Here is a 25,813-nt window from a genome sequence, read left to right as displayed (position 1 = left end):
GGTTATGAAAGGTTCATATTCTGATTTTGGGAGTCCCCAACAACAGGTTGACATGCATGCAAGATCAAAAGTGAAAAGACCAACAAGTGGGCGGGTAATATGCTAATGTTTCATGCTGAAGTCAACATGAAATGGCTTGGGATTGATTTAAAAAACGACTGGTTTCAATGATTCAGAGTCGACTTTCTTTTTAGAGCCAATAACTTTATATGCTGTGCATTTTCAGATTTAAAACGTTGCAGGTTTTCATTCACTTAGAGCTGCTTTACACTTTTCAAAAAGTCCATAATGGGGCACTTTAAATCTCACAACACACATCAATGCCTTCTGTAATAGTGCTAGTTTATCATTTTAAAGTACTTTTCTCAACAAAAGTTCTTTGAGATCAGTTTTTGTGCAAACAGGATCTTCCAGGTACATATTGAGCTTTGCGGTCACACTTTTTCTGTAGTAGTACTTTTGTGCTGTTTGGATACAATCCTCCTTAGTGTTTAATGTCTCTATCATTCACTCTCATGTTTCACCCTATTCTTCTTCTCCGATGAATTCGAGCCAAGCTTTGTGTTGTTCTCAAAACAATAAAAGCATTGGGCTGTTGAGGAGGTTACAGATGCTCCTGGTAAACAGGCTTCCATGATTTGTTCTTTTCGGAAGTCTGACAAGTCACCCATTTCACAAATGGCTTGAAACCGTATGCTACAAAGATATACAACCAATAGAACACTGTTTTTCAGTTTTTCACTGTAGCTAAAAAAAAAATTAACCCCTACAATAAGTTAACCTTATTTTATCCAAGCCCTGTAATGATTTGTATTGTTTTGCTTGATGAAAGTCACAAAGAATATATATTGTTTGTCAGTTATTAGTGCCGTATTACTGTACATCTAGTCAGCCAACATTTAACTTCTGATCACTTCACATTTCTGAATAGGATGAATTTAATGTTATGTAAGAACTCTACTTCTCAATCATTATATAACATTATTAGTCCATCACTGCAAACACACAGATCATATCGTCACATTCTGGGCGGCGTGTTGTTACCCACAAGTGTGTTTTTCATCAAGAGTGCATTTGTGCACTCCACTGACAATATCAACCCCTTAAGATACATTAAAATTCCAACCGCAATCAAACAAACTCAGTTTATCATCACAGAGATAGATTTTAGACAGTTTTAGATTTTAATAACTGGTGCTTCAGCTCAAAACAAACAAATACATTTGACAAATTTCACATGAGACAAGATTTTTTCTGTAGAGTCAGAATATGTTTAATAAAAATAATTAAACCTCAATTTCTTCTATAGAACTTCATAGAAAGTAATTCAATAAGTTACAAACTTTTTAAGACATGACTCCTGCACTACAAGAAGCATTAACTGACTACACAGGCCACAACTTGCAAGTATCTGAAAACACATTTTAGCCAAAAAAAAGAGGGGCTTTAATTTCAAAATATTTAGAATATGAAACAAAATAAGCCATGAAAAAAAAAGAGTCTGTCTGTCAATTCAATCATTCACATAATTGAAAACAAATGTTCATTTGCAGTAGTGTATTTCTATTTCATTTGCTGTTGCATGGTGGATGTCATTGTCTTTGTGCCACAATGGCAAGTCTTGCCCTGATTCTGGTTAATAGTCCAGTGGTTCATAACGCAACATGAAATACAACCAAAATATTCAATTAATGTGCATACGATGAAAAAAGAAAGAAAAGGAAAATCAACATAAATATCCAATTCTGTCAAACCTGTAATTCTTCTCAGAACATCACTCGGTTAAATGAGATGCTAATGCTGCGGATGTCATAAAAAGAGGAACTACCGTTTTTTCCGGACTATAAGTCGCACCTGAGTATAAGTCGCATCAGTCTAAAAATATGCAATGACGAGGGAAAAACATATATAAGTCGCACTGGACTATAAGTCGCATTTATTTAGAACCAAGAGAAAGCATTACCGTCTACAGCCGCGAGAGGGCGCTCTATGTCTTCAGTGTAGAGTAGGCTACAGGAGCACTGAGCAGCATAGAGTGCCCTCTTGCAGCTGGAGACGGTAATGTTTTCTCTTGGTTCATTTCTCTCGGTTCATGTCAAATTAATTTTGATAAATAAGTCGCACCTGACTATAAGTCGCAGGACAAGCCAAACTATGAAAAAAGTGCGACTTATAGTCCGGAAAATACGGTAGATAGGGTTCATGTGCGGTTTTGGGAAGAAGAGGAAAGCAGCAATACCTGTACACAGTTTCAAAGTGCGTGGCTCAGCACAAACTATCTGGAAAGAGGAGGATCTGATGCCACACTGGAGAGGAGACGGCATTCAGAACATCTAATGAGGCAAAGTTACACTGAGAGAGATAAGAGAGAGGGCATCTGTGTGAAACCATGATCAACGAAATCAAACATGCTTGGAAAGACCCATTATTATAACTGTGTTCACTAGTGAGACAGGCAAAGAGTTGCATTGTGCATTGCATCCCGAAGTAAGAAATTTGCATCACAAATGTAAAACTTCAGTAGCCGAACCTGAATATGAACAAACGTGACGCAGCAGAGACTAACAGTCTAGAACAAGCACATCAGCACACGTAACCGATAAACGAATCGCATACACGTCCTGATTCAAAACGCCAATGAGGTTCATCGTGTTGCCCGAGGTGCTGGATTGCGACGAATCGGATTATGAGGGACAGACACTGAAGTATGGCATAAGGACACTTCTAGATCAGCCATTTACATCTAACAGCAGCGAGACGACTATGTGGATCTGCGTTTTGACAGACTAAAGGACCTTGTGACTTTTTGACCTCCGTAAGATTTACCAACCCTACTATCAATTCATGTGAACTGATAAAGTAACTAAAATACTACTGCAAATACTTGAATTCCTCTCAATACTCTCACGCTGATTACAAATGTGATGAGCTAATATGACAATACTGTAGCAGTCTGTGGAAAAGAGAGCATATGTGCACTGCTGTTTATCACGAGGGGGTTTGCACGTGAGGCCGACAGGACCTTGGACACATAGAGTTTCATGCAAATTGAGGCAACAGTGTTCATATTCACAGAACATCACACACACACACACACACACACGCACACACACACAGTGCTGTCTGAACGCTTAAAGAAACATGAATATATGAATGTGAAGGAAGTGGTTTGAAACTGAATGGTTATGTTTGTTGCTAACATATCCATGCACATTGATTTGGGGCATTGTGAGAAATGTGTCTCTAAAAGAATGTCTGGTTCACTGTAGATATCACCGTACAGCATGTTGGCAAGATGGATTACATGTTCCCATGTACAAAACTCAAATCTTTGGGTAAAATAGCTGTATGAAGAGAATTTGAAAGAAAGAAAGGGATAAAAAATAAAGAAAAAGTAAAAGAAGAACAGACCTTGGGCAGGAAGCAGAGAGTCTGGGCCAGTAAACAGATGCACAAATCACAAGAGAAGTGATGGAACAAGAACTTGTGTGATGGATGAATGAATGAACGAACGAACGTAGGGTCTCTACAGCTTCAGTGACATTCATAAGCTGCCTGTGTGTTATTGCTGTGAATCTGTAGCTATGCTCTGTGAAGTCTATGTGTTCAGGATCCTGCTCAAGTATTTACAAATGAAACCCAAACAGTCGATGTGTTCTTTCTCCCAAAACAAAATATATTAATTATACAGCTCTGCAATGAGCAACAGCGTCCTCATCTCTTTAATAAAATTAATCCTTACATAGCTATAACAATAATGCCTTTTAGTTTTTGCTTCTTGTCTGTTGCAATTGTACATCATGGTGTAATACAATTTCACAAAGGTTTTTTTTTTGTGTTTTGTTTTGTTTTTCCACATGCAAAACGTCTCTTCGAAACAACATTGTACCTAAACAAACACCGAAATCTCATTTCAGTTTCTCTAGGATCTCCGTTTTCCGTTTTTTTTTTCTTCCTCTTCATTACACAACACTTTAGTTATATTTACATGGAAACAAAAAACATGATGTAGTAAATGCAGGATAATTCCTATATGTGTTTATATGTATACATTTCTAAGAGATGTATATAAATATATAATATTTATTTATACATGTATAAAGACTCAGTCTTCGTCGCTGGAATCGGAATCCTCTGATGACTCGGAGGAGCTGTCGGACTCGGAGGAGGATGACTCCACCTTCGCCGAGCCCTCTGGACCACTGGTATCCTTCTTTTCGTCGGGCTCCTCCCCATCATCGCTGTCTTTGTCCTCCGAGCGGCCGGGCAGCTGCGCCGTGATTTCAGAGGCAGCAGGTTGCAGTGGTGGGGTTGGCTGAGTGTTTGCAGCTTGCGGCTGGTTGGCCACAGGCAGGTTAAGGCCTGGCGTAAGAAGCATCCCTGGGTAGAGCATACTAGAGAGGAGAAGGGGGTTGAGGGCCAGTGGGTGGCCTGAAGCAGAAGCACTTGTTTGATTGGAGTTGGCGGCTGTTGAGGTGGTGGCTTTGGAGCTTTGACCCTCTGTCCTTTCAGCTTTGCCATCTGGACTCAAAGTCTCCACCGACCCTTTGTGTGTGGCGGCCTCTCCACCGCTCTTCTTTTTCCCGTCCTCGTCGCTCGACAAAGCCACACCTGCCGTGTCCTGTTGTCCGAGGATACCGCTCATTCCGAGGAGGTTCGGCAGCCCGGTCATTCCAGACAGCATCATTGGAAACATGGTGGCCATGTTGGTAGGGTCGTGAGGCAGTCCCATGAGGCCGGTGGTGAGTTGGAGAGACTGGAGGCTCTGGAGGTTGTGCTGAAGAGCTTGGAGACTAGGCAGGTCCAGCCCGGCGAGGAGGCCGTTGGTCAGGAGTGGGTTGAGCCCCAGGGCGGCGTTGGCACTGGCCACGGTGGTTGCTTTAGCCAAAGCGTTTTTGGGACGCCGTCCTCGCCGGCTCACTTCTTCAGGAACAATGGGGCCGGTCAGGATGCGGTCAAACATACTTGCAGGAAGGTAACCCTGGAAACACAAACGCATCTGTTATACAGGTAGGAGAAAACACCCATAACATTTTAATTAATACATAAGGGTAAAATTAGAATCATATTTTTGGGCTGTCATTTTCATTTATTACACAATTACTGTCGCCAAAAGAATTCATAACAACACTATTATTGATAACTATACTAACTATTGCAATCTATTATTGCTATTAGTCGAATTCATCTTGAACTTTGTTCTTTTTGTGCTTTCTATTTTTTCAGACAATGTATCACTCAAAATACGAGTGTATGGAGGCGGACAGAGAGGTTGTAACCATAACTGTGCAAAGAGAACTTGCTGTTGATCAGCACTTCCAGCAGGCTGGGGTGTCAACACCACTTCTTTTTTATGAAATCCAAAAAACTCCCACACTGGCAAGCTCCCTTTAACGGGTGTGGGCAGAATGTCTCCTTCAACATGATTTTGTGTGGCAGCAGTAACTACACATTGTGCAGCTGTCTTCTTTCTGATTGGTGGTTGCCAGCGTTACCCCGGTGCTGGATTGTTTTCAATATTATCATAATTTATAGCACTAACACAATATTATTTAACTTACATTTTTTAACTATGGTTATCATCATGTCGGTATAGTGCGGCACCCTTTAATTTCTGTTAATCTGGTATATTTGGAATGAATAACGTTTCTCTTTTTACTCACAGACTGTTTAACAACGTCAGCCCACTCTGGTGGGACACCATACTCTGGATTCTCCTGCAGGAACCGGCTTAAATCTTTCAGAGGAGGAGCAAATGCACCACCAATCTGGAGCAAAGAAATATAAAACAAGGATTACAAACAACACTCAACACACAGTATCAGTACAGTAAAACTATTACAATCACAAACTCACCTTGCGAGCATTTCGCCTGTTGATGATCTGTACTCGCTCTTCTCCAGTTAGGCTGTTGATGTCAATTTTGTTTGGGTTTCTGCAGCGATGTCTCTTCTGTTTTGGTCTGCCATCTTGAAACTGCAGCTTGTTTGCAGTCTGCAATAGAGGTATGATCAGAAGCGTACATGCATATTTTATTAAATACATAAGAATATCTTTTTTTTATTTTTATTTTTATCCATAAAATAATCAAAAATCTGCTATTTACAGGAATAAAGGCTCCTACATCTGCCACGAAGCCTGGGTGCTCTTTAAGCCACTGGTCAAGATCCTTCCGCTTTGGAGCGTCTTCTCCGGCTAGTCGTGTCCCATCTTTGAGACTGATGACGGGAACACGGCATTCCGTATCAAGGGTGCTGGGCCCCTGAGGTGTGCTCAACCCAGGGGGAGCGGATGTACTGGCCACACTGCTACTCCAGCCAGCAGGACTCTGCAAATATAGGTCATGCAATCACCTTACTGATACTGAAGCATGCCAACTTTCTTGATTTCTGAATATAAAAAAAAAAGGTCATAAGCGAAGTCAAACCTGGTCTGCCATCAGAGGAGGCCTGTTTCGGTTCATGAACAGCAGGTCCATCCCCTCTACATTCTTCCGCCGCCCTCTTCTCTTCTTTATTACGGGCTGTCCATCCATAACTCCATTCAGTCGCATTTGCTCTGGCAGTACTGCAGCAGCACAAAGAACATGCACTTTTAGTGTCATTCAGTACTGTATAATGCATACAGTGTAATGTGGTTGCTGGGTAAAGCAGATAAATGGTTGAACATTCAGTATGCGACCCTGGGCCACAAAACCAGTCATAAGGGTCTTTTTTTTTTAAATTGAGATTTATACATCAACTGAAAGCTTTTCTGAAATCTTTCCATTGATGTATGGTTTATTAGGGTCTGACAATATTTGGCTGAGAAACAACTATCTGAAAATCTGGAATCTGAGGGTGCAAAAAAAAAATCAAAATATCGAGAAAATCACCTTAAGTTGTCCAAATTAAGTCCTTAGCAATGCATATTACTAATAAAAAAAATAAGTTTTTATATATTTACGGTAGGAAACATGATATTTACTTAATATCCTAACGATTTTTGCCATAAAAGAAAAATGTATAATTTTGACCCATACAATTTATTGTTGGCTCTTGCTACAAATATCCCTGTGCTACTTATGAATGGTTTTTGTGGTCCAGAGTCACATATATGCTTGAAGATTACCTTGTGGATAGCTGTTCTGTGTTTTGGTGTAGTCTGCCAGGCTGGTATCAGATGCGTTCTGTAACTCTTGTAGCCGGGCTAAGTACTGCTGCTGGGCAAGAGGTCCCTCCTCACCCTCCAGGGGGCGCTTCAGAGGCAAACCTTGCTTTTGGAAGGTCAGTTTAAGGCTGCCCTCCTGCTGCAGGACACAGGCCAATGGTCAGAGGTTAAAGACACACTGCTACGAAACTGGTTTGAGACCAGCGAAGAACTACGAGAACAGTTTTTACGAATAGAAACACTCATACACGGTTCATAAATGACATGATTTTTACAGAGAAAATTTTTTAAGCAAACGGTCTCTAGTGGGTTGAGGTAACACAGAAACACAGTGAAGTCATAAGGATTAAAGGTGATGTGTGTATTGTTTTTGGAGCACAAATACTCTTTCCATTCTTAGTTTAATAAGGAAAAAAATAAGTTCATAGGTTGATTCTCACAAGTTAGGGTTAGGGTTTTATCAAAACATTGCTCTGTTTGAGCATCCTGTCCAGTCAGATATTAGCAACATTAGCTCAGCTAATAAGAAATATTTAATTTTAATTTGGTAAATAATTTTATTTGGTAAAAATATAGTACAACAGTACTACTGTAAAATATTAAAATAAAGTTTAATGTAATTAATATAGTATAATTAATATAAATATAATTAATGTATTACACACTTCACCTTTAAAGCAAAGGACAGAGGCTAAAGGCCCGTTCACAGCAAGAACGATAACGATATTGGCGTCCACACCAGCGAACGATATCGAGCATGCGCGTCTGCCGCTTTAAATTCTGGAGCTCGTTACAGCAGGATGGATTCTGATCGGCTGTCAATATTTTTACCGTTCATCTGATGGAAAAAAATGGTCCTTAAAGTGATTCCAATGATATAGTTTATCTGTGCCTTTATCGTTATAGTTGTGGTGTGGACTCTATATTGAGAACTATTTTTAGAACTACAATGCACAGCATAAATGAGTACACTCCTCTAAGATTTAACAAATTCAGCAATTACTCTTTACTTAGAAGACATGTTAGGGTTCTTTGGAGATATAATGTTCCAACAAGCCTGCTTGATCAATTACCAAAGAAGAATTACAAAATTATTCAGCAAAATGTGTTGCAAAAATCAGTACATCCTCCTAAAAAAAAAAAAAAAAAAAAAGTGTGAAAATATAGCAGAAGTAGCACTGAAATTTAAAAACATTGGACTTATGATAAGGCTCCTGAAATACTCAGGTCTTCACTTTAAGTTTTCATTTAGTGATGAGTGAATTTTTCCTAGAAAAAGATCAGGAGAAATAACATGCAAGTGTCTTAGAACCGACAAAAGCTATGAAAAGAGTGACACTTTATCTCACAGAGTATGACGCAGCCTGCAGAAGTGACATGCATGGTTGTGGTCACCATTAGAATTACCTACTGTAGCGAAGCAAAATAAACTCATTTAACCTCTTCCAGGGCCCATATTCACAAAATAGAGATTTCTGGGAATCCATACTCTGGTCTCAAGAGACCAAGTCAATAATTTAGGATCCAAAAGCATCCAGCATGTTCTGGTTTTGCCGGATGAGGAGTACAGTGAGAAGTGCTTGGTACCCACAGTGACGTTCAGTGGTAGTAAAGCTTTTTACAGAGATGAATGAGTGCTGAAGGTGTGAGAGAGTTGTGCTTTATCAATGCTTGCATGAATTCACACACTATTGTGTGATGTAATACAGACACTTGAAACAGAAGATGCTACCCTCCCCTCATTCCATGCACTATTGGGCATTTTCCCAGCATGACAATGGATATATTCTTTCTCCCAAGGTGAAAATCCTTCAGTGGACATGTATTTCATTCATTCTTAATGCTCTTAAGCAGCTGTGCTGAGTAAAACTCCCCATTAAAGACCAGAGCATTTAAGGAGGTCGTCCTCCAGGAGTTAAACAGGACAGAAGTGAACATTTGTCATGAACTTGTACACTTAGTGCCAAGAAGGGTCAGAGCTGTATACTTTAAGTTCTGGAGGACATACTACATACTGGAATATTATTATTAATACATTTTCTGAATTAAATCTAGGGTGTACTCATTTCTGCAATCCTTAATTTAAACAAAACACTTATCTTACAGAAAATATAGGCATATATATATATATATAAGTATATGTTTAATATGTTTCAATTATATTAGTGATCATTAATAAAATACATCTTTTATATTTATTCAGAGGGGGTGTATTCATTTATGCTGTGCTGTATATCTTTATCGTTATCTTTATAGTTATCATGCTTGCTGTAATAGGGCCTTAAGACTGAATTTGTGCACTGGGTTTAGTTTAAATGTGCGAATGTGGCAACTTCAGTGTAGTAGATTAGATTAGATCCCAGCAAGAGTCACAGGAATATACCGTTGGTCTCCAGAGAGATATAGAAAGAAAAAACGCTGAGAAGAGAATGTAAACTAAAAATTGAATTGAAGCTGCAAAATTTTCAAAGCAAAATCAAACGAAAGAAAGAAAGGAACAAACAAATACTGGAGGAAAAGGGGGAAGACCAAACAATAAAAACAAACAAAACATGCCAAGCGCTGCAATGACACTGCAGATCGGCATTTGTGGGGGAGAACGTAAAATAACATACGTCATTGATTTTGACTGAGAACTCCTTTTCGCTGTCTGCAACATGCTTCTTCACCTTTGAACCCTGAGGGGAGGCTGAAGGGTCTTCTGTGAGCGGGGTTGTGTTGTCCAGGAGTTTGGTGGTGTAGAAAGAAGTCACTGCATTGCCTTCGTATGCACGACGAACCCCTGGCCATTTCCCCTTCAACACTGCCTGACATATACTGTCCAACCGGTTTATCATGACACGGTCCTGCAATGCGTGGACAATATTAATGTAAGGACATTACAAGAAGGTACTGTACTTTAAGGTGGAACAGTATGATTTTGGTGGGGTAGAGAAAAAAATGATTGATGTTTCCAAACCTTTATAAGTTTTTAATGAATGAAACAATACTGTTCTTACAGTGACAGAGCCACAACTAAGGTACAAAACTGATACAGTGAGACCAGAGAAGAGGAATTGGCACAAGATGTTGGCCTGGACTGCTCACCTTTGGCCAGTAGGAGGCAGCAAGCATATAACCTCCCTGGAAAGGGTGGGGAGGGTTAGAGATACCGTTGGTCACATGACTGTCCTGCATGTCATCTTGTGTAGTGTTGAGAGAGGCAACGCTGTCTTCGTCAAAGCCTTTAACACCAGGCACTGCTGACGCTACCGGAATACAGACAGAGGCAACAATGTTACACTGATCAAACACACTTTAAACATCATCCATTTCACGTTTTACAAAATGCAGATAACCTACTACATGCGCTCAACTTGACCTTCCATTTCCAGTGGTTTGAATGAACCAGAAGCAATATCTATCTCTTTCTTGATTAGACTGACAGACAGGACATCAAACAGCTATTTATTCTTGAGATGAGGACAACAGAACTCCTCTGGCTGAATTTAAACATGTAATATAATGTGGACATAACATGACTTTGTAGTATGTTACATAAAAACGTATAAAGAGAAGCTTAACATGACATTTTTTAGGAAATGGCAGGCAGTATACAGCATATAGGCTGCAAACTGCAGTATGCACTACACAAGCGGTTTCCCATTTTAAACCACACTGATGATACACATATTGAATGAAGAATTTCTCTCTTAAAATAGTCTCTGGGCATGCTTTAAACTCGTGACCCTCACAACTGATTAATGCATTAGTGAGTCAGCTGAATGCTGTTACTGGGGCTGCCTTCTGCCCAAAGGAAAACCGCTTAAATCACTTTTGAACTGACACACACATGCAGTCAAATATAATATATATATATGAACAATACCATATAGGCCTACTGTACACTGTTCACTATACATTGTTATTAAAAATTTTGGGGTTGAATAACACAGGTTTTTAATGTGTTTGAAAGAAGGGCTGACCAATGTTGAATTTATTTGATCAAAAATTCAGTACAAAAAATTTATTACAACTCAAATTAACCATTTTTTATTTGGATATTTTTGTAATTATTTATTCCTGTAATTACAAAGCTGAATTTTCAGCAGCTATTACTCCAGTATTCATTGTCACATGACGCTTCAGAAATCATTCAAATAAACATGTTGTGCTTCTAAATAGTTGATAAACAGAAAATTCAAAAGAACAGCATTCACTTGAAACTAAAATCTTTTATAACATTATAAATCTCTTTACTGTCACTTTTAACTGGGCCCTAAATAAAAGTATTAATTTCTATAAAATGAAATACACAAACAAACATGCTTAACTTACTAGTGTGTTAAAAAGTCCTACAGTTACTGTAGAAAGACTACAACTTACTATTTAAGTTAATCAGATAACTACTCACCGTTCTTTGGTACCTCTTCACTGTCACTGTCTTCTGAAGACGAGGATGATGATGATGAAGACGAAGAGCCTGAAGAACAGGAGGAAGACGAAGTCGAGGAACTGCTTCCAGACCGTGACGAAGATGAGGATGAGGAAGAAGATCTTGATGAAGAACTTGACGAAGAGCTGGATGAGGAGCCATTCGAGTCCGAGTCAGATCCCGACCCCCTCCTGGCCTCTCTGCGGCTCCGCTTACTCAGCTTCTTCTGTTTTCGAGTTACTGAGTTCGGTGTGAGCGGTTTCGTTCTGGCCGCCACCATCCGGCTCTCGTTCTCTCCCACTTTGGGGATGTCATCTTTCTCATCCACTCCTGAAGGTGTGGGTGGTCTGATAGAGGGTGTCTCCGTCTTGGGATTTTGCTCTCCACTCTCTTCTTCTCCCTCTGACAGGGGCTCTTCCTTCAGTTCAGTTTGGTTTGGGAGTGGTGAAGCAGCAGCCTCTTTAGTCTGAAAATGCTGGAGGGGGGTTGGGATGTGACACTGTCCCAGTGAAGGCGCCTGATTCTGGGCTTGGACTTGTGCTGCAGTTCCCTTGTTCTGGCTGTAGTTTCTCTGTGCTGCCATAAAGCAGAGCTCTGGGTCACGGAGGATATGGTAGTCTGTTCGGCTGACTCCGTGTTTGGCTGCCCCAAGCAGAAGATCCCGATCGTGGGATCCTGTTTCCCACCACACTGGAAGATCGGGTCCTGGCTGGCACAGTGCGAGACGCTCATAAAGCTGCAGATGACGCAACACCTGTTCTCTTATCTTCCGCAGCAACTCCACTCTGTATAAGGTACGGGAGGCACGCTCCTCTGTGATTGGTTGTATAGCAAGAGAGGAGTCCATCATATCTGAGGGGAGAGCAGACAAAAACTGATGATGAACGAGTACAAGATAATGTATTGGCAGACAGTCAGAAAACCAAGTTGAGCATATGCTGTGCATTGACAGATGTTTGTGGCACTGACCTCCCTCTATAGCGGGCAGGCGGCAGACCCTCCTGCACATGGCAATAAAGGCACAAAGGTACTTATGTAGACTCTCGTCTGTTTTCTTGTGCAGTCGAGCCATGGCTCTGAACTTGGTCCAGTCAAAGCAGCCCAAATCTGGATCAAACACTACCCCAAATGTTGAAACCACGCGATAGAAATCCGCCTCCTCTCTCCGCGTCCACCTATTGAGAAAAAGAAAAATTATCAATTCATAAAAATAAAAAAAAATAACTGGCCTACATTACTAAAACACTACAACAATCCTGTTGTAATCCTACACTTGCAGACTTTTTAAATGGTTACAAAGAAAACACTAAATGACTGAGGATCATTTACACATCACCAGACTTTGAAGCTTTTCTGAAAAACAACAACAAACTGGCACAAGCACCTCATTGCTAGGAGACAAAAAATAAAAAAAATTCTAAAATCAGCTCAAAATATCAAACATGTCTGGATGGAATCAAAGCCTAAAAATGAGAGACTGTAACCATCATCACGCTACAAGATTTTCGGTGAAATCTATCAACTACAACGGCCAAAAATCCACAGACTGGCTCTGATTTCCTCCTCCTCCTCCACATTTCAAATCGAAGGGCAAAAGTTAGTGTAGTGTATCACAGCCTTTACAGCCGATGTTAAGTCTCTCACCGTTGTTGTCTTTCAATTTTAGCAGCAATTTTGGGATTGAGTGTGTCGCTGATCGTGGGAGGCAGAGGGTAGGGGGCAGGGGTCATGGCCTGCTGTGTCTGGTGGATCTGAAGTATCTGTTTATTCTTGGTGAAGCGCTGAGAAGCAGTGATCAGACGCCGCAGTCGAGCAGTCAGCGCGGAGGGTGAGGGCCAGTACATCCCTGATCCAGCACCCAAAGTCCCACCACCACCATCTAATACAGACCCTCCTTCTGCACCAACACACAAACACACTGCTAAAGACTAACAATAACTTCATATCAATATATATAAAACTATATAACACTATAGTTTGTCAGTACCTCCGCCTGTATCAGTGATGACCAGGTCTCCTGGGGAAGAAGCATCATCCTAGAAGTAAGAGCATATGTTAAGTCTTAGTTCACCATTAAAAAAAACAAAGCCCTTTAAAATTCTCGAATTTTAATTAAATTTGATTTGAGGTAACACACAGGAAATGTGCCATACACACACAGCATACGAGGTATTTCCAGGAACATATTGAAAATTAAATGCAAGTTCCTGTCGTTGATTTATAAGTGATAATAACTACTGTATATACATACACACATACACACACACCTAGTATTTTACAGTATACCAAGTATTCTACATAGCAGGGAAAAAATAGGCAGCTATTTAGTCACAAAATGTGTTGACCTGATAAACACCTCAGCTTTGTGTATGTTTCTTGAAACTACATTCCTCTTCGTGTCATTAGAGTTGAACATGGTATGGAGCTGTAGCCTATTCAATTCAAACTCCAACCCATGAATTGAAAAAGCAACCAATTCTAAAATGTGCCCATTCCTGAAGTCACTCTAATTGATATTCTTTGAGCTTGTATGTGTGTTACAATCTTATCAGGCCCAGTTCTCTCTTCTACTCTTGCATACCTCCATATCATCCTTCAGCAAAGCTGGAGCAGGCTTATACTCAGGGTCGTCCACATCTCTGCACACACAGATAACACACACACACACAGACAAACACAGTTACAAAACACATCAGAGAGTTGCTGCAGGCAGAAACTGATTAAAGACTTCCTCTATCTGTATGAATGGAGCACATTTTTGTATCTCTTACCCATCCATAAAGTCATTTCCTCTTTGTTCCGCAGCGATGGCCTTGTCGTCTGGCCGCCCAACCCTTTCTAAGAAACACAGTGCTGGATCTGCACGAATAGTGTTGTACTTCTCATAACCTATAACACATACAAACAACCATTAGATAAAAGTGTGTACCCACACAGAAAGCCTCAAGCGCAGCAGAGCCGATCGGACTCACCGTGCTTAAAGACTCCTAACAGCAGACATTTGTCTGAGAGCATGTCCCACCACAGAGCAGGCATCTCTGAATGATCCGGCTCAGGAACCCAGATCTCGATCTCACTGCGAGACAGCAAAACAAACATTTCAGCCATTGCTTGCAGTAACATGCTAAACATCTTAGTCTAAGCTTATTTCAGGTTTAGATTTTGGAATAGACCACAATTAAAAAGTCTGATATTGTAATTTTGCTGATTTTCTCTGGTGAACTGTTCCTTTAAATACAGGAATTAAAATGATATGTGTACACTCTTGAAGTTTCCTCAGCAGTACAGCAGATGGCGCTTTAATGTTCCTCTTACTAAACAAACTGGCTTAAACTGACTAATACTAGAGGAGTTCAATGAGGACCTATTTATAATCCTAATATGCAAAGGGATCTATGATAAACAAGTGTGTGTTTTTATATTATTAGGTCTTGATCAGTTTTAAAGGCTTAAATCATAAATGCATATTACCAGCATGTAAAAAAAATAATAATAATAATTTTATAATTCTAAGAACTCTAACAGAAATGACTGGTACTGCTACTCCTACCACTATTGGTACAATACATGCAGAACACACTCCTCAGATGTGCTGGTTTCTCAGACTAGTGAAAGCAATAAGGTGAGAGGGTCCATGGCAATGCTTACCTGGCATCTGCCCCATCCAGCACTTTTTGGCACTGCACTCCAATCACCTCTTGTTTCAAATAGTACAGCATTCTAACCCTCAACAGCACCCTGCCAGACAGAGACAGAGAGATTGAGATCAAAGTGTACTATTGTATTGTAATACTGAAATATAACATGCATTTTAAATTGTAATAATATTTCACAATATAACTTATATGTGGTTTTGATCAAATAAATGTAATCTTGGTAAGCAAGAGACCTCTTTCAAAAAATCAAGCTATTGAACAGGACTGTAAATGAGCTTATGTGTACGATCTGATGTAAAATGCAGTGCCATATGGCTGGTGTTAATGAGTGCTAACACGTACAGCCTTTTCTTGCTTCAGAGAGCATGCATGAAAGTAAATGTAGGCAATGTTCAAAGTAAAAAAAAAAGTTAATGTTCAAAATCAGTAAAAAAATAAAAAAACCTATATCAATACATATATAAATGACTTTAAGACCTTTGCTTTCAAGCTTATTCACATCTGTCCATGTTATGATCTTCATGTGAAATGACTTAAACTCACACTTTCACCCTAACATTAGTGGCATTTCTGCCCTGAAGAAAAAATGCAGACACATACAAAGCTGACAGCTGTGTTCCAGGTCATCACTTATGTGTGTGTGTGTGTGTGTGTCGGTGTGTGTGTGTGTGTGTGTGTGTGTGTGTGTGTGTGAAACAGGACAGCTTTCTAAACAATAGGGAACTTTCTCCAATGGCAGAGGCCCCTGGATCGTTTATCAAAGCACATTCACACAGTCAGTTTTATAGCATGACATGATGCTGCTTACTAATGCAAGAACTGTTTGTGACAAACAAACAGACAAAGAGTGGGAACAGTCAGCCAGATTTGATTGTGAGTTTGACAACGTAAGTGTCAAGAACTGAAGAGCGTGACCTGAAAGCACCTCTCATCTTCCATTGCCTAAGAGAAAAACACCTAAACAAGTGTGTGAGGGCGGGCCATACCACAAAAAGTTCACAGGGCTAAAATGGGAGATTCCCCCTTTATCACTGCATCACACACTTCCTCCAGAGTGGCAGATTTCCATCTCATGAGGCATCCACATGTAGCCGAGTGGCTGTGTGGTTGAAAGTGGATGTAACTGCTGCTTTACGGATTAATGTTATTGGTGAGCTGCACAACAGGCTGTATTTTTACTAAAAAGGCATTTTCTTGGTTTATCTTTTTTTACATAGTTTAAAAAAATTGCTCACAGCAATATTAATACTGCTTACAAAAACAGCAAACAAATTACTTCTGGTCACTTTGTCATTACACATAAATTCATATTTTATTTTAAAAAGTATCAATAAACCAATTTTTTATGGGGAAAAAAATCAAATAAATACTGTTTTTTCGAACTGAATTTTGAGAATTGAGAATTCTTTAAAAATTTACATTTTCAAAAACCAATAATAATAAAGTTAATATATTGAGCACCAAATCAGCACATTCTAATTTTTTTTTGTAGGATCATGTCACACTGAAGACTGGACTAATGGGTTCTGAAAATTCAGCTTTGCCATTACAGGAATATATAACTTATTGTGAAAGAAATTTTTGTATTAAAATAGAAAACTTTAGTTACTTTAAATTGTAGTAATCTTTCACAATATTACTGTTTTTAATGCATTTATGATCAAGTAAATGCAACACTGGTAGACTTAACAGGCCTCTTTCACAAACACTAATTTATCGACCCCACAGTTTTTTTGTTTTTTTTAACATCAAACAGTAGCGTATATTGTGCTTGCGATGCAATACTCACTTGTTGCAATGGTGTTTCAGGTGTTTCTTGTACCCATCATCAGACAACATGTGTTCTGGGTTGTGCTTTCGTATCCACTCTGCCTTCTGGATATCAAATGAGCTAGACTGAGTCTTCATCTTCTTTCCTTTTCTGCCTCGTGGCACTGGAGCTGACAAACCTGCACAAGTCACATAAAAAAAAAATCTAAATAATGTCACATGCTTTATAAACCGAAATTAATCCTGACAAGATCAAAAGGCAAAAGTTAACTGAAATGTAGTCCTCATACCCAAATGGTTCTGAAGTTCCTTGGTCCTGCCGTCCTCTGTGGGAGCGATCAGATCCCACATGAAGCTCTTGATTTTATCATCTCCACGGTAATGAACTAGGCAGTATGCCAGGAGTGCTCTGCATATACACTCCACGTCACGCTCGGTCAGCTGGCGCTTAAAGCGCCCATGAGCCAGGATGTCCTTCCAGCGGCCCCACCTACGACCACAGAAACAAATTCAGTGGTCCATCATTTCATCATCAGTGTCAAGAACTCGGACTGAGAAGAGTCTCACTAATATTTGCATATTTGGGGCCAGTTTTACTAACAGCCTGCGTGAGCGCAAACCGTCTTTTGGCGTTAAAAGACTACTGTCTGGTTTACTAAAGACCCGCAGAGAACAATTAGCGCTGAAAAGGCATGGACACAGTTATTTTTGCACCTGACCTTATTGAATATGCACTTCTAGGAGTTTCCCTTTGAGACGCAAAATTTATGGGAGGAGAGTATTCAAATGAATCACGCAACGCATTTTACTAACGTTTGCACTCGTCAAATTACTGGTATTTGCGCCTTTATTTAAAGCCCTCCAAAAATATGTCTTAAACTATTATGCTCTTGAATTGGCTGCAATTTGTTGCTAGCAGGAGGCGCCACAGAGATGAGAGAGCGCGAGGTAGAAGGGAGAGGATTTTTTTTGGAATGTAAAAATAAACATGAAAATAATCGTTTGTCAAACCATATTATTTTTTATTTTCCTTTTTAATGTGCTGAGGTTCTCTAATTGTTTATTTGCAACTACTATTAGTGGCTAATTTACGCTGCGCTTGGTATATTGCGTTGGTCGATATGTAAATGAGATATTGCGCATATGTTCTTTAATTTGCGCACTGTTAGTAAATAACCGGCAGAAATTTCCCCTCTCATCAGCGCTGTTTTGAAATTGCGCTCTTGCGCTAATTTGCCCTGTTTAGTTAAACTGGCCCTTGGTATAAAGTTTATATAGTGTATTATATGTATATATACACAACACAATTAACTTTTAGACACATTCAATTGAACAAAAAAGATAGTAAAGTCATTTAAAATGTTACTATTTCAAATGAATGCTGTTCTTTTAAACATTTCATTTAGCAAAGAATCCTGAAAAAAATAAATAAATAAAAATAAATAAAAAACAGTTCCACAAAAATATTAAGCTGCACAAGTGTTTGGTCAAGAAACATCTTTCAAAAATAAAAATCTTACTAACTCCAAACTTTTAAATAGTAGTGTATATGCTAACATATAACAAAACCTATATTGGTAGAGCACTAGCCATCACTCACCCGTACACCAACAGATTTTTCTCCACCCGGAAGCACTCTGTGCGGCCATAGCTGTTGAGGCGGTCATGTGGCCGCCGGAGTTTGGGTTTGTCATCTCCGCTACTCTCCCCTTCAGAGAGCTCGGCCAGCTCGTCCTTAGTAGCGCTGAACGGCCGGGTCTGTTTCCTGACACGAGGGGTGTCGATCACCAGACTGTTCTGTAGAAAAACCACATCAAATAACAACAGTTAAAACAGAACCACTGACCCACCTTTACTGAGAGCAGTGCTATGCATTTAAATAAGGCCAACCGCATTCACTAAAACTGATGTTTGCTTTCAATCGCTCTTTGCTCTCAAGTGCAGCACTTACAAATAAAATACAGAAGAAGCCCACAGAAAACAATGATTGAGTTATTTCAGAGAGTACATTACAGTAAATACAATCATGTTAGCAAGCATCCTGTCATCTCTTACAGCAATGCCTCTCTCCTCAAAATCTCATTTATGGGGGGTTTTCCCATCAGCCACTGACAGACAAAGGAGATGATAACTGATTTTTTTTTTTTTATTAACACATATGTCTAGGCAGTTCTCAAAGTCATCCTGACACTGGAGAGTCAGGTAGGAGGATGTGGGCTTCTCTGCTACACTGTTAAACTTTGATGGCAGAGTTTGTGAATAACTTACTCTGCCATTGACTGTATCCATGTCAATCTCTGCTTTCTTAGCCCACTTGTCCCAGAAGTTGGGGTCATCCAGAGAGATGTCTGTTCTGTTCCCTGAAGCAACAAAACTGGCCTGTGAACACAGCAAAAGATAAAAATAAAAAATGAGAACAACGTTAAATAATGTCTCTGAAATGACCCTTGCATGTCAGATACGTAAGGCATAAGCACAAATACACAGAACAATTAGGGCTGCAATTATTGAAATTGAATTTGTATGTGTTGAATTCGCGAGCCAAACCTTTTTCAGTAAACAAAGTAAACACTTTTAAAAATATATTTCCACAACTGTAAAATTATAGTACTAATATTGCTTAATTCCTTAATTTTCAAACATCATTCCAAAACTACAACTACAAACTACAAGGAGCCCTTAAAGCTTCTTTTTGTTATTCCATTTTATTTAGATATATTACTATTGCAATAATAATTTTGCACTATAAAATATAGTATTTAATAATAATAATAATAATTTCTTAGAAAAACTGTAGAATAATAATGCTAATATTTATGTCTTAATTTCTTCATTTTCAAGCATTTTCACGTGGATATTTTGACAGAAACCACAGGGAGCACATACAATGAACGAAAGTTGCAAGAAGCGAGAAGCTGACCTTGGCGAAGGTGGAGCCCCGACCCTCAGATTCAATAGTGATGGTCTTGGTTCTGCGTTGCAGGATTTGGTCAATGTCTTCTTCACAAAATTTAGCCCCCTCATCTTCCTCATCCATGATGGCACCATAAGCTCCACGCCGCAGAAGATCTTCAATCTCCTTCTTAGAGAGCTGCTGCTGCATCTGCTAAACAAGACCGAGAGAGAGGGACAGTGAATGAAACCAGACAAAATACATTACACCAGTACAAAGAAATATCCATCAACACCACCACACAAATCTCCATGTAGAGAACAACAATGTAATGAGGGCTGGAGAAAAAGAACCCTGGTACATAGGTAACATTCGATGACTTACCCCTCCTCCTCCTAGACTGTTGTCTCGTCCGCTCATGCTTTGAAGCACAGCTTTATCCAGTCCCAGCTTTAGACTGGCTCTATCGAACATCTCTCGCTCATATGAGTTACGTGTGATTAGTCGATATACTTTTACTGCTTTATTCTGACCAATCCTGTGGCAGCGAGCCTGAGCCTGTGGATAAAACAAGAAGAAAAAAGGAAAATAAGCCAATAGGAACTTCTACAATTTGACTATCACGTTTACGTGTGTGTGTGTGTGTGTGTGTGTACCTGCAGGTCGTTCTGAGGGTTCCAGTCAGAGTCAAAGATGATACAGGTGTCGGCAGCTGTGAGGTTAATACCGAGCCCACCTGCTCGAGTACACAGCAGGAAGACGAATCGATCAGAGTCTGGTTTACTGAAACGGTCTATCGCTGCTTGACGGAGGTTCCCACGTACACGGCCGTCGATCCGCTCATAGAGGTATCTGAAAAAGGTCAGCTTGACTTAGAAACTACAGATCGATGTACTTTATCGAGCACTTCCACACAGTCAGTGAACAGACATCACACATACACTACTACTCAACAGTTTGTGGTCAGTTTTTAATGTTTTAAAAATAAATATCTTATGGTCAACGAAGCTGCATTTATTTGATCAAAAATAGAATTAAAAAAATGCAATATATATATATATATATATATATTGGATCAATTTAATGCATCCTTGCTGAAGTATTAATTTCTTTCTAAAAAAATAAATAAAAAATCTTATTGACTTCTGAATGGAAGTACTGTATATACATATATATAACCATCAAAACAGTTTCACCTATACACATTTACATTACAATACATTGTTTTATTATCATACATTCAATTCAATTTTATTTGTACAGCACTTTTTACGATACAAATCGTTGCAAAGCAACTTCACAGAAATTAAGTTTCTACAATATTTAGTAGTAGCTTATCAGTTGTGACTGTCAGTTTATGAACATATGGCAAATATGTACGGAAAAATCTAAGACGGTTACATGTAAAGCAAGTAAAGCTGAATCAGCATCTGTGGCATAATGTCGATTACCCAATGTTGCATTAGTACATCCCTAGCTCACTCCTAAAACTCTTTCTATCATCTTTTCACTCATTTGTTTCTGCTTCTTTTTTCACCCATGTCTTTTATCTCTTCCTCTCTTTTTTTAGACACATATTTTTCCATGTTACTTCCTGCTTTCTCTGACCTACTTAGGGCAGAGCTGTGCCTCTGGGACTGCGTGCCTGATGGGAGTTCCCTGGAGTGTCTGTGTCCTGCAGCACCCTGACTGCATCAGCCAACATACACACCACTTACTTAACAAACAGTACGCTGTACACACTGCTAGACGAGAGAAAAATGAATGAGACTTCATTTTTTTCTTAGGAAAGAAACTGAGCCTAGCCACTGCATAAAACGATCATGTGATATTGGTGATGCAATGGGGATCAACAGCAGAGCTCTGTATAAAGGGTCAGAGAGATAAGGAACATGCGAACACAAAATGTGGCATTGAACTTCTGCCAAAAAAGCAGATTAGATTGCTTGTTAAAACGGCATATATACACTGTAATGTTTCTCAAACAAATATAGTAGAGCGGGACATCACAGTTTGCAGTTAAACCCCATGAACTCAACAGGAACATGGCGAGAGCTGTATAAATACACCTTTAGGATGTTGCTGTTCTCGATTCTCACCTTCTCTGGATGAGGTAGTCTTCCAGGATGTCCAGGCAGCGCACCATCTGAGAAAAGATGAGCACTTTGTGTCCACCGGCCTTCATCTTGGGAAGCAGCTTGTCAATGAGAACAAGTTTACCTGCAGACTGAATCATAGCCTGCAGGTGGAAATCTACGGCTGCGGGGCTATACACATCCTTGAAGTCCTCTAAGATCTTCTCCTCGGCCCCTAGAAGTGAAGAGAAAGCGACAGACTTCTTAGGACCTTGCCTAATGTGGGCTCGTTGGTTTCGGCAGCAGCTGGGGTTTGAATGGTTGTACCTTTGATGAGGTAGGGATGGTTGCAGCATTTCCGCAGTTCCATCATGGTGTTGAGCAGGTTTGGGACGTTGGCTTGGCCAGCTCCCTTAGCCAGGAATGAGAAGTTCTTCTCCAGTATGGCGCGGTAGTACTTCTTCTGGATATTGGTGAGCTCCACTTCAATGATGGTCTCCTCTTTAGGAGCCAACTTCTTCTCCACGTCTTCCTTTAGACGACGCAGCATCATCGGTTTCAGGATGGCCTGGAGTTTCTGGACCTACATGCGCAAAAATATTCTGTTAATATATACAGAACATATATGAATTTAAACACAGTAATATATGACGTATATCCAAATACAGCACCTGCTCCTCAGTCTTGAGGTCTCCGAATTCCTGCATGAAGGTGCTTTCAGAAGGGAAGCGGTTCGGCTCCAGGAAGTGCAGCAGACTAAAGAGTTCCTCTACTGTGTTTTGTAGTGGAGTGCCCGTCAACAAAACCTTATGTTCCTAAGATGTTAACAGATATCAAGTTAAAAACATAGGAAAAGAAAAGACAACTGTGATAAGTTTTTAATATGAATATAACAATGTCTTATTTATACCAGACTCATAAGTTTGAAGCCCTCCAGTAGCTTGCAGTTCTTATTTTTAAGCCGATGGGCTTCATCAATGATGACACAGCGCCAGTCTATTGCGTTAAGTTCTGGACAGCCTCCCAATATCATCTCAAATGTTGTAATGACCGCCTGAAACCGGTAAGCACCTCTTATCACACGACCCTGTAAGAGAGAAAGAGAGATAATAAGTGCCAAGTGCAAACATTTTCCAGTTTTTGTGTGTTCCCTGCGGTTTTGCATGGTACACCATTATACAGTCTTCAGGTTTAAGTGATATGACAAAAATCGTATATAACTGCATGGGGATTTTTATTTCATCATAACAGTATATAAAATGATATGGGTATTTTTGCAGGAAATTCAACAAAAATGCATTCCACACATTTTATACATTTAGCCTATATAGCCTATTTTTTGATAATACAATGAATTAAAAACCATAAACTATAAAAATAACCTTTCAATAAATGAAAGGTAATTTTTTGCTCCTCTTTTTTCAGAACATGTAGGATGCAAACCACTTGGTAAAACTGATTTTATAAAATGGAATGATGCAAACTAAAAAAAATTACTATGCATTACAACTTAACTTAAAAATGAATGCAATTTACAATTTATATTTAATGTTATTATTATTTTTTGAATATCAGTATCAGTTATGAAAAAGCCAATATAAAGAAAGCTGACACAACAATTGAATTCTATATTAATGCAACAGGTTGCAATGCAGTTTTTCTCCATCTATTATTTCTTCATCATATTACTCCATCTTCACTGGTAGTTATGCAAATATATCCACTGTGGCATTAGCGGGTACCGTGGCAGAGGGGATATCAGATTTCATACCAGTTGACACATTGTCTACGAGCTCCAACCTCTCGCTCTCTCGTTAGGCCAATAAGGAAGCGACTAAAACTGCAATTCATCGACTTGAGGCTGGCTGCAAAAGGGAGTTAGTCCCATAAACTCCCCATGTTAAAATGCCCAACTTTACAGCAGAAAAAAAAACATGTTTACAGCCTGGTTCAAAAAATGATTTTGGTCTAAATAGCAAATTTTGCCCTTCATGACAACTGTGAGGGGGGTGAATTTTTTTATACCGCATCCGTTTATATTATATTAAGACTTAAAGTTCTGCATAATTAAGGGCATGGCCACTTGAGTGACAGGAGGATTGCCGCTGCTGACACTGCCGTCGCACTAGGTGGGCATGGCTTAATGGGCCTTTTTGCCCATTTTTGATTGTCCAGGATTGAGTCGCGCGGTGACGGCTGCCAAGATGGCGACGGCCCACTCTGCACACTTTAGGCTTCAAAAACACACTTCAGGAGTCTACAGGTGACGTCACGGACACTACGTCCATGTTTTTATACAGTCTATGATTGTCTACCATTACGAGGTACTGTATATATCAGAGATACCCTCTGCCAACTTTACAATTACATTTAGCTTTGAAAAGGAAATAACCATAATTGAGTTGTGGCTTGCTTTTTTCCTTCTATCTTTCTCCTTTACAAAACATGATACTAAAAGGTAACCAATTCAACAGCCTTGAATTACAGTAAAGAGGTCTAGATCAATGCGAGGCTGACCTTCCTCTGCTGTGTGTGTGTGTGTGTGTGTGTGTGTGTGAAATCTCACCTGAGCATCTCTGAAGTACATCTCATACTGCTGGAGCATCTGTCGGCTGACCACACTGCCATGGTACACGATGACGTTGAGTTTCGTCCAGGTTCTGAATTCTCTCTCCCAGTTAGCGATGGTAGAGAGAGGGGCGATGATGAGGAAAGGCCCCTTGATCCCTGTGCGACAGATCTCATCCAGAAACGTGATGGACTGGATGGTCTTTCCCAGACCCATCTCATCCGCCAGAATACAGTTACGCCTGCAAATTGAGACGGAGGGGCATCAGAGTTTGTTATTTTGATAATCGCACACACAAGACTAAATCTAAATGGAAATAAAATAGCAAAAATCACAAAGTTAGTCCTTCTTGACACAATGCCTATTGAAATGTAGTGCTACTGCACACACAGCCACACACAATATATGAGCTCCAGCATAACCAGAGCAAGGACAAATCACAGAAAAGCCTGCAAATTGAGCTAATATATTATAGTAACACTTAAACGACGTTCAAATTAGGTTTGTAAGTTGCTTTTGTACAAAAGCATCAGCCAGTTTGAGCCGCTGGAATTGAAAGTTATTTCATTCATTCATTATCTCATTGATGCTCTCAATGCTGCCTGAAGTCTGAATAGAAAATGAAATTTCCACAACACTCAACACACACACAGCTCTCTCTCTCTCGCCTATCTGCCATTCAACTATCTATCTATACATAAAAAGCAAGCAAAAGAACAAGGACGCAAAGTATATAAGAAAAGCCACGCAGACATTAGCTCACAGATTCCACTCAGTAGTTTTACAGACATATATGAGGAAGGTTAAAGAGGAAGGATCCCTGTGTCAGGGCTGAATGTTCACTGACCTGTTATACCAGTTGAAGAGAAGCCAGTTGACCCCCTCCAGCTGGTAATCCCTGAGACAGTTTCCATTACAATACTCTCGGGATTGCTCCCGCTTCTTCCAGTGACTCGCCGGTGGACGCTCCTGAGAGAGCACCACAAATTCAGAAAATGGTATTCAAGCAGCAAAACTTGCAAACTGCAATATGGTTAGCCACTGTTTGCTTTGTTGAATCAATTCGGCATGCATATTCAAATACTTTGTAGCGCAAACATCTGTTTTTCTATATAAATTATAGACACTTCCTATAAGGGAAGTTTGTGTACAATTTCTAGTGATTATAGCGACAGGAATTCATCAAATGATGGAGAAGTGAGTATTATATATCCAGTTATGCGCACATGTTAAAGAACCGTTTCAGGTCCCTGAAGCTCAGAGGCAATTACATTGAGAAAGAGGAAT

General features: G+C 39.7%; 1 protein-coding gene across 8 annotated transcripts in view; it reads right to left on the bottom strand.

The window, feature by feature from the left end:
• Positions 1 to 3,323: 3,323 nt before the first annotated feature.
• Positions 3,324 to 25,813, bottom strand: part of LOC132122025 (chromodomain-helicase-DNA-binding protein 9-like) — a 70,104-nt gene continuing 47,614 nt past the window's right edge. For 3 of the 8 annotated variants that reach the window (XM_059531864.1, XM_059531873.1, XM_059531926.1), the window contains 29 exons: positions 25,374 to 25,495; positions 24,524 to 24,767; positions 22,868 to 23,044; positions 22,629 to 22,772; positions 22,285 to 22,540; positions 21,982 to 22,192; positions 20,539 to 20,734; positions 20,267 to 20,440; positions 19,910 to 20,095; positions 19,258 to 19,368; positions 18,590 to 18,786; positions 17,280 to 17,479; positions 17,009 to 17,168; positions 15,212 to 15,301; positions 14,536 to 14,639; positions 14,335 to 14,452; positions 14,145 to 14,202; positions 13,551 to 13,599; positions 13,208 to 13,460; positions 12,533 to 12,738; positions 11,543 to 12,415; positions 10,237 to 10,397; positions 9,765 to 9,995; positions 7,111 to 7,288; positions 6,428 to 6,567; positions 6,107 to 6,328; positions 5,857 to 5,994; positions 5,664 to 5,768; positions 3,324 to 4,981 (listed from right to left, as the gene is read on the bottom strand). In XM_059531864.1, the coding sequence (XP_059387847.1) occupies positions 4,106 to 4,981; positions 5,664 to 5,768; positions 5,857 to 5,994; positions 6,107 to 6,328; positions 6,428 to 6,567; positions 7,111 to 7,288; positions 9,765 to 9,995; positions 10,237 to 10,397; positions 11,543 to 12,415; positions 12,533 to 12,738; positions 13,208 to 13,460; positions 13,551 to 13,599; positions 14,145 to 14,202; positions 14,335 to 14,452; positions 14,536 to 14,639; positions 15,212 to 15,301; positions 17,009 to 17,168; positions 17,280 to 17,479; positions 18,590 to 18,786; positions 19,258 to 19,368; positions 19,910 to 20,095; positions 20,267 to 20,440; positions 20,539 to 20,734; positions 21,982 to 22,192; positions 22,285 to 22,540; positions 22,629 to 22,772; positions 22,868 to 23,044; positions 24,524 to 24,767; positions 25,374 to 25,495 (6,180 nt within the window). In that variant the 3' untranslated portion in view covers positions 3,324 to 4,105. The remainder of the gene's footprint in view (positions 4,982 to 5,663; positions 5,769 to 5,856; positions 5,995 to 6,106; positions 6,329 to 6,427; positions 6,568 to 7,110; positions 7,289 to 9,764; positions 9,996 to 10,236; positions 10,398 to 11,542; positions 12,416 to 12,532; positions 12,739 to 13,207; positions 13,461 to 13,550; positions 13,600 to 14,144; positions 14,203 to 14,334; positions 14,453 to 14,535; positions 14,640 to 15,211; positions 15,302 to 17,008; positions 17,169 to 17,279; positions 17,480 to 18,589; positions 18,787 to 19,257; positions 19,369 to 19,909; positions 20,096 to 20,266; positions 20,441 to 20,538; positions 20,735 to 21,981; positions 22,193 to 22,284; positions 22,541 to 22,628; positions 22,773 to 22,867; positions 23,045 to 24,523; positions 24,768 to 25,373; positions 25,496 to 25,813) is intronic. The other 5 variants (XM_059531901.1, XM_059531882.1, XM_059531892.1 and 2 more) reach the window with 5 other exon arrangements.

Source organism: Carassius carassius, chromosome 3 (genome assembly GCF_963082965.1).
Source record: "Carassius carassius chromosome 3, fCarCar2.1, whole genome shotgun sequence".
In the NCBI taxonomy this organism is placed as follows: domain Eukaryota; kingdom Metazoa; phylum Chordata; class Actinopteri; order Cypriniformes; family Cyprinidae; genus Carassius; species Carassius carassius.
Note: the sequence above shows the minus strand (reverse complement) of the source record. Positions and strands in the feature narration are given on the sequence as shown.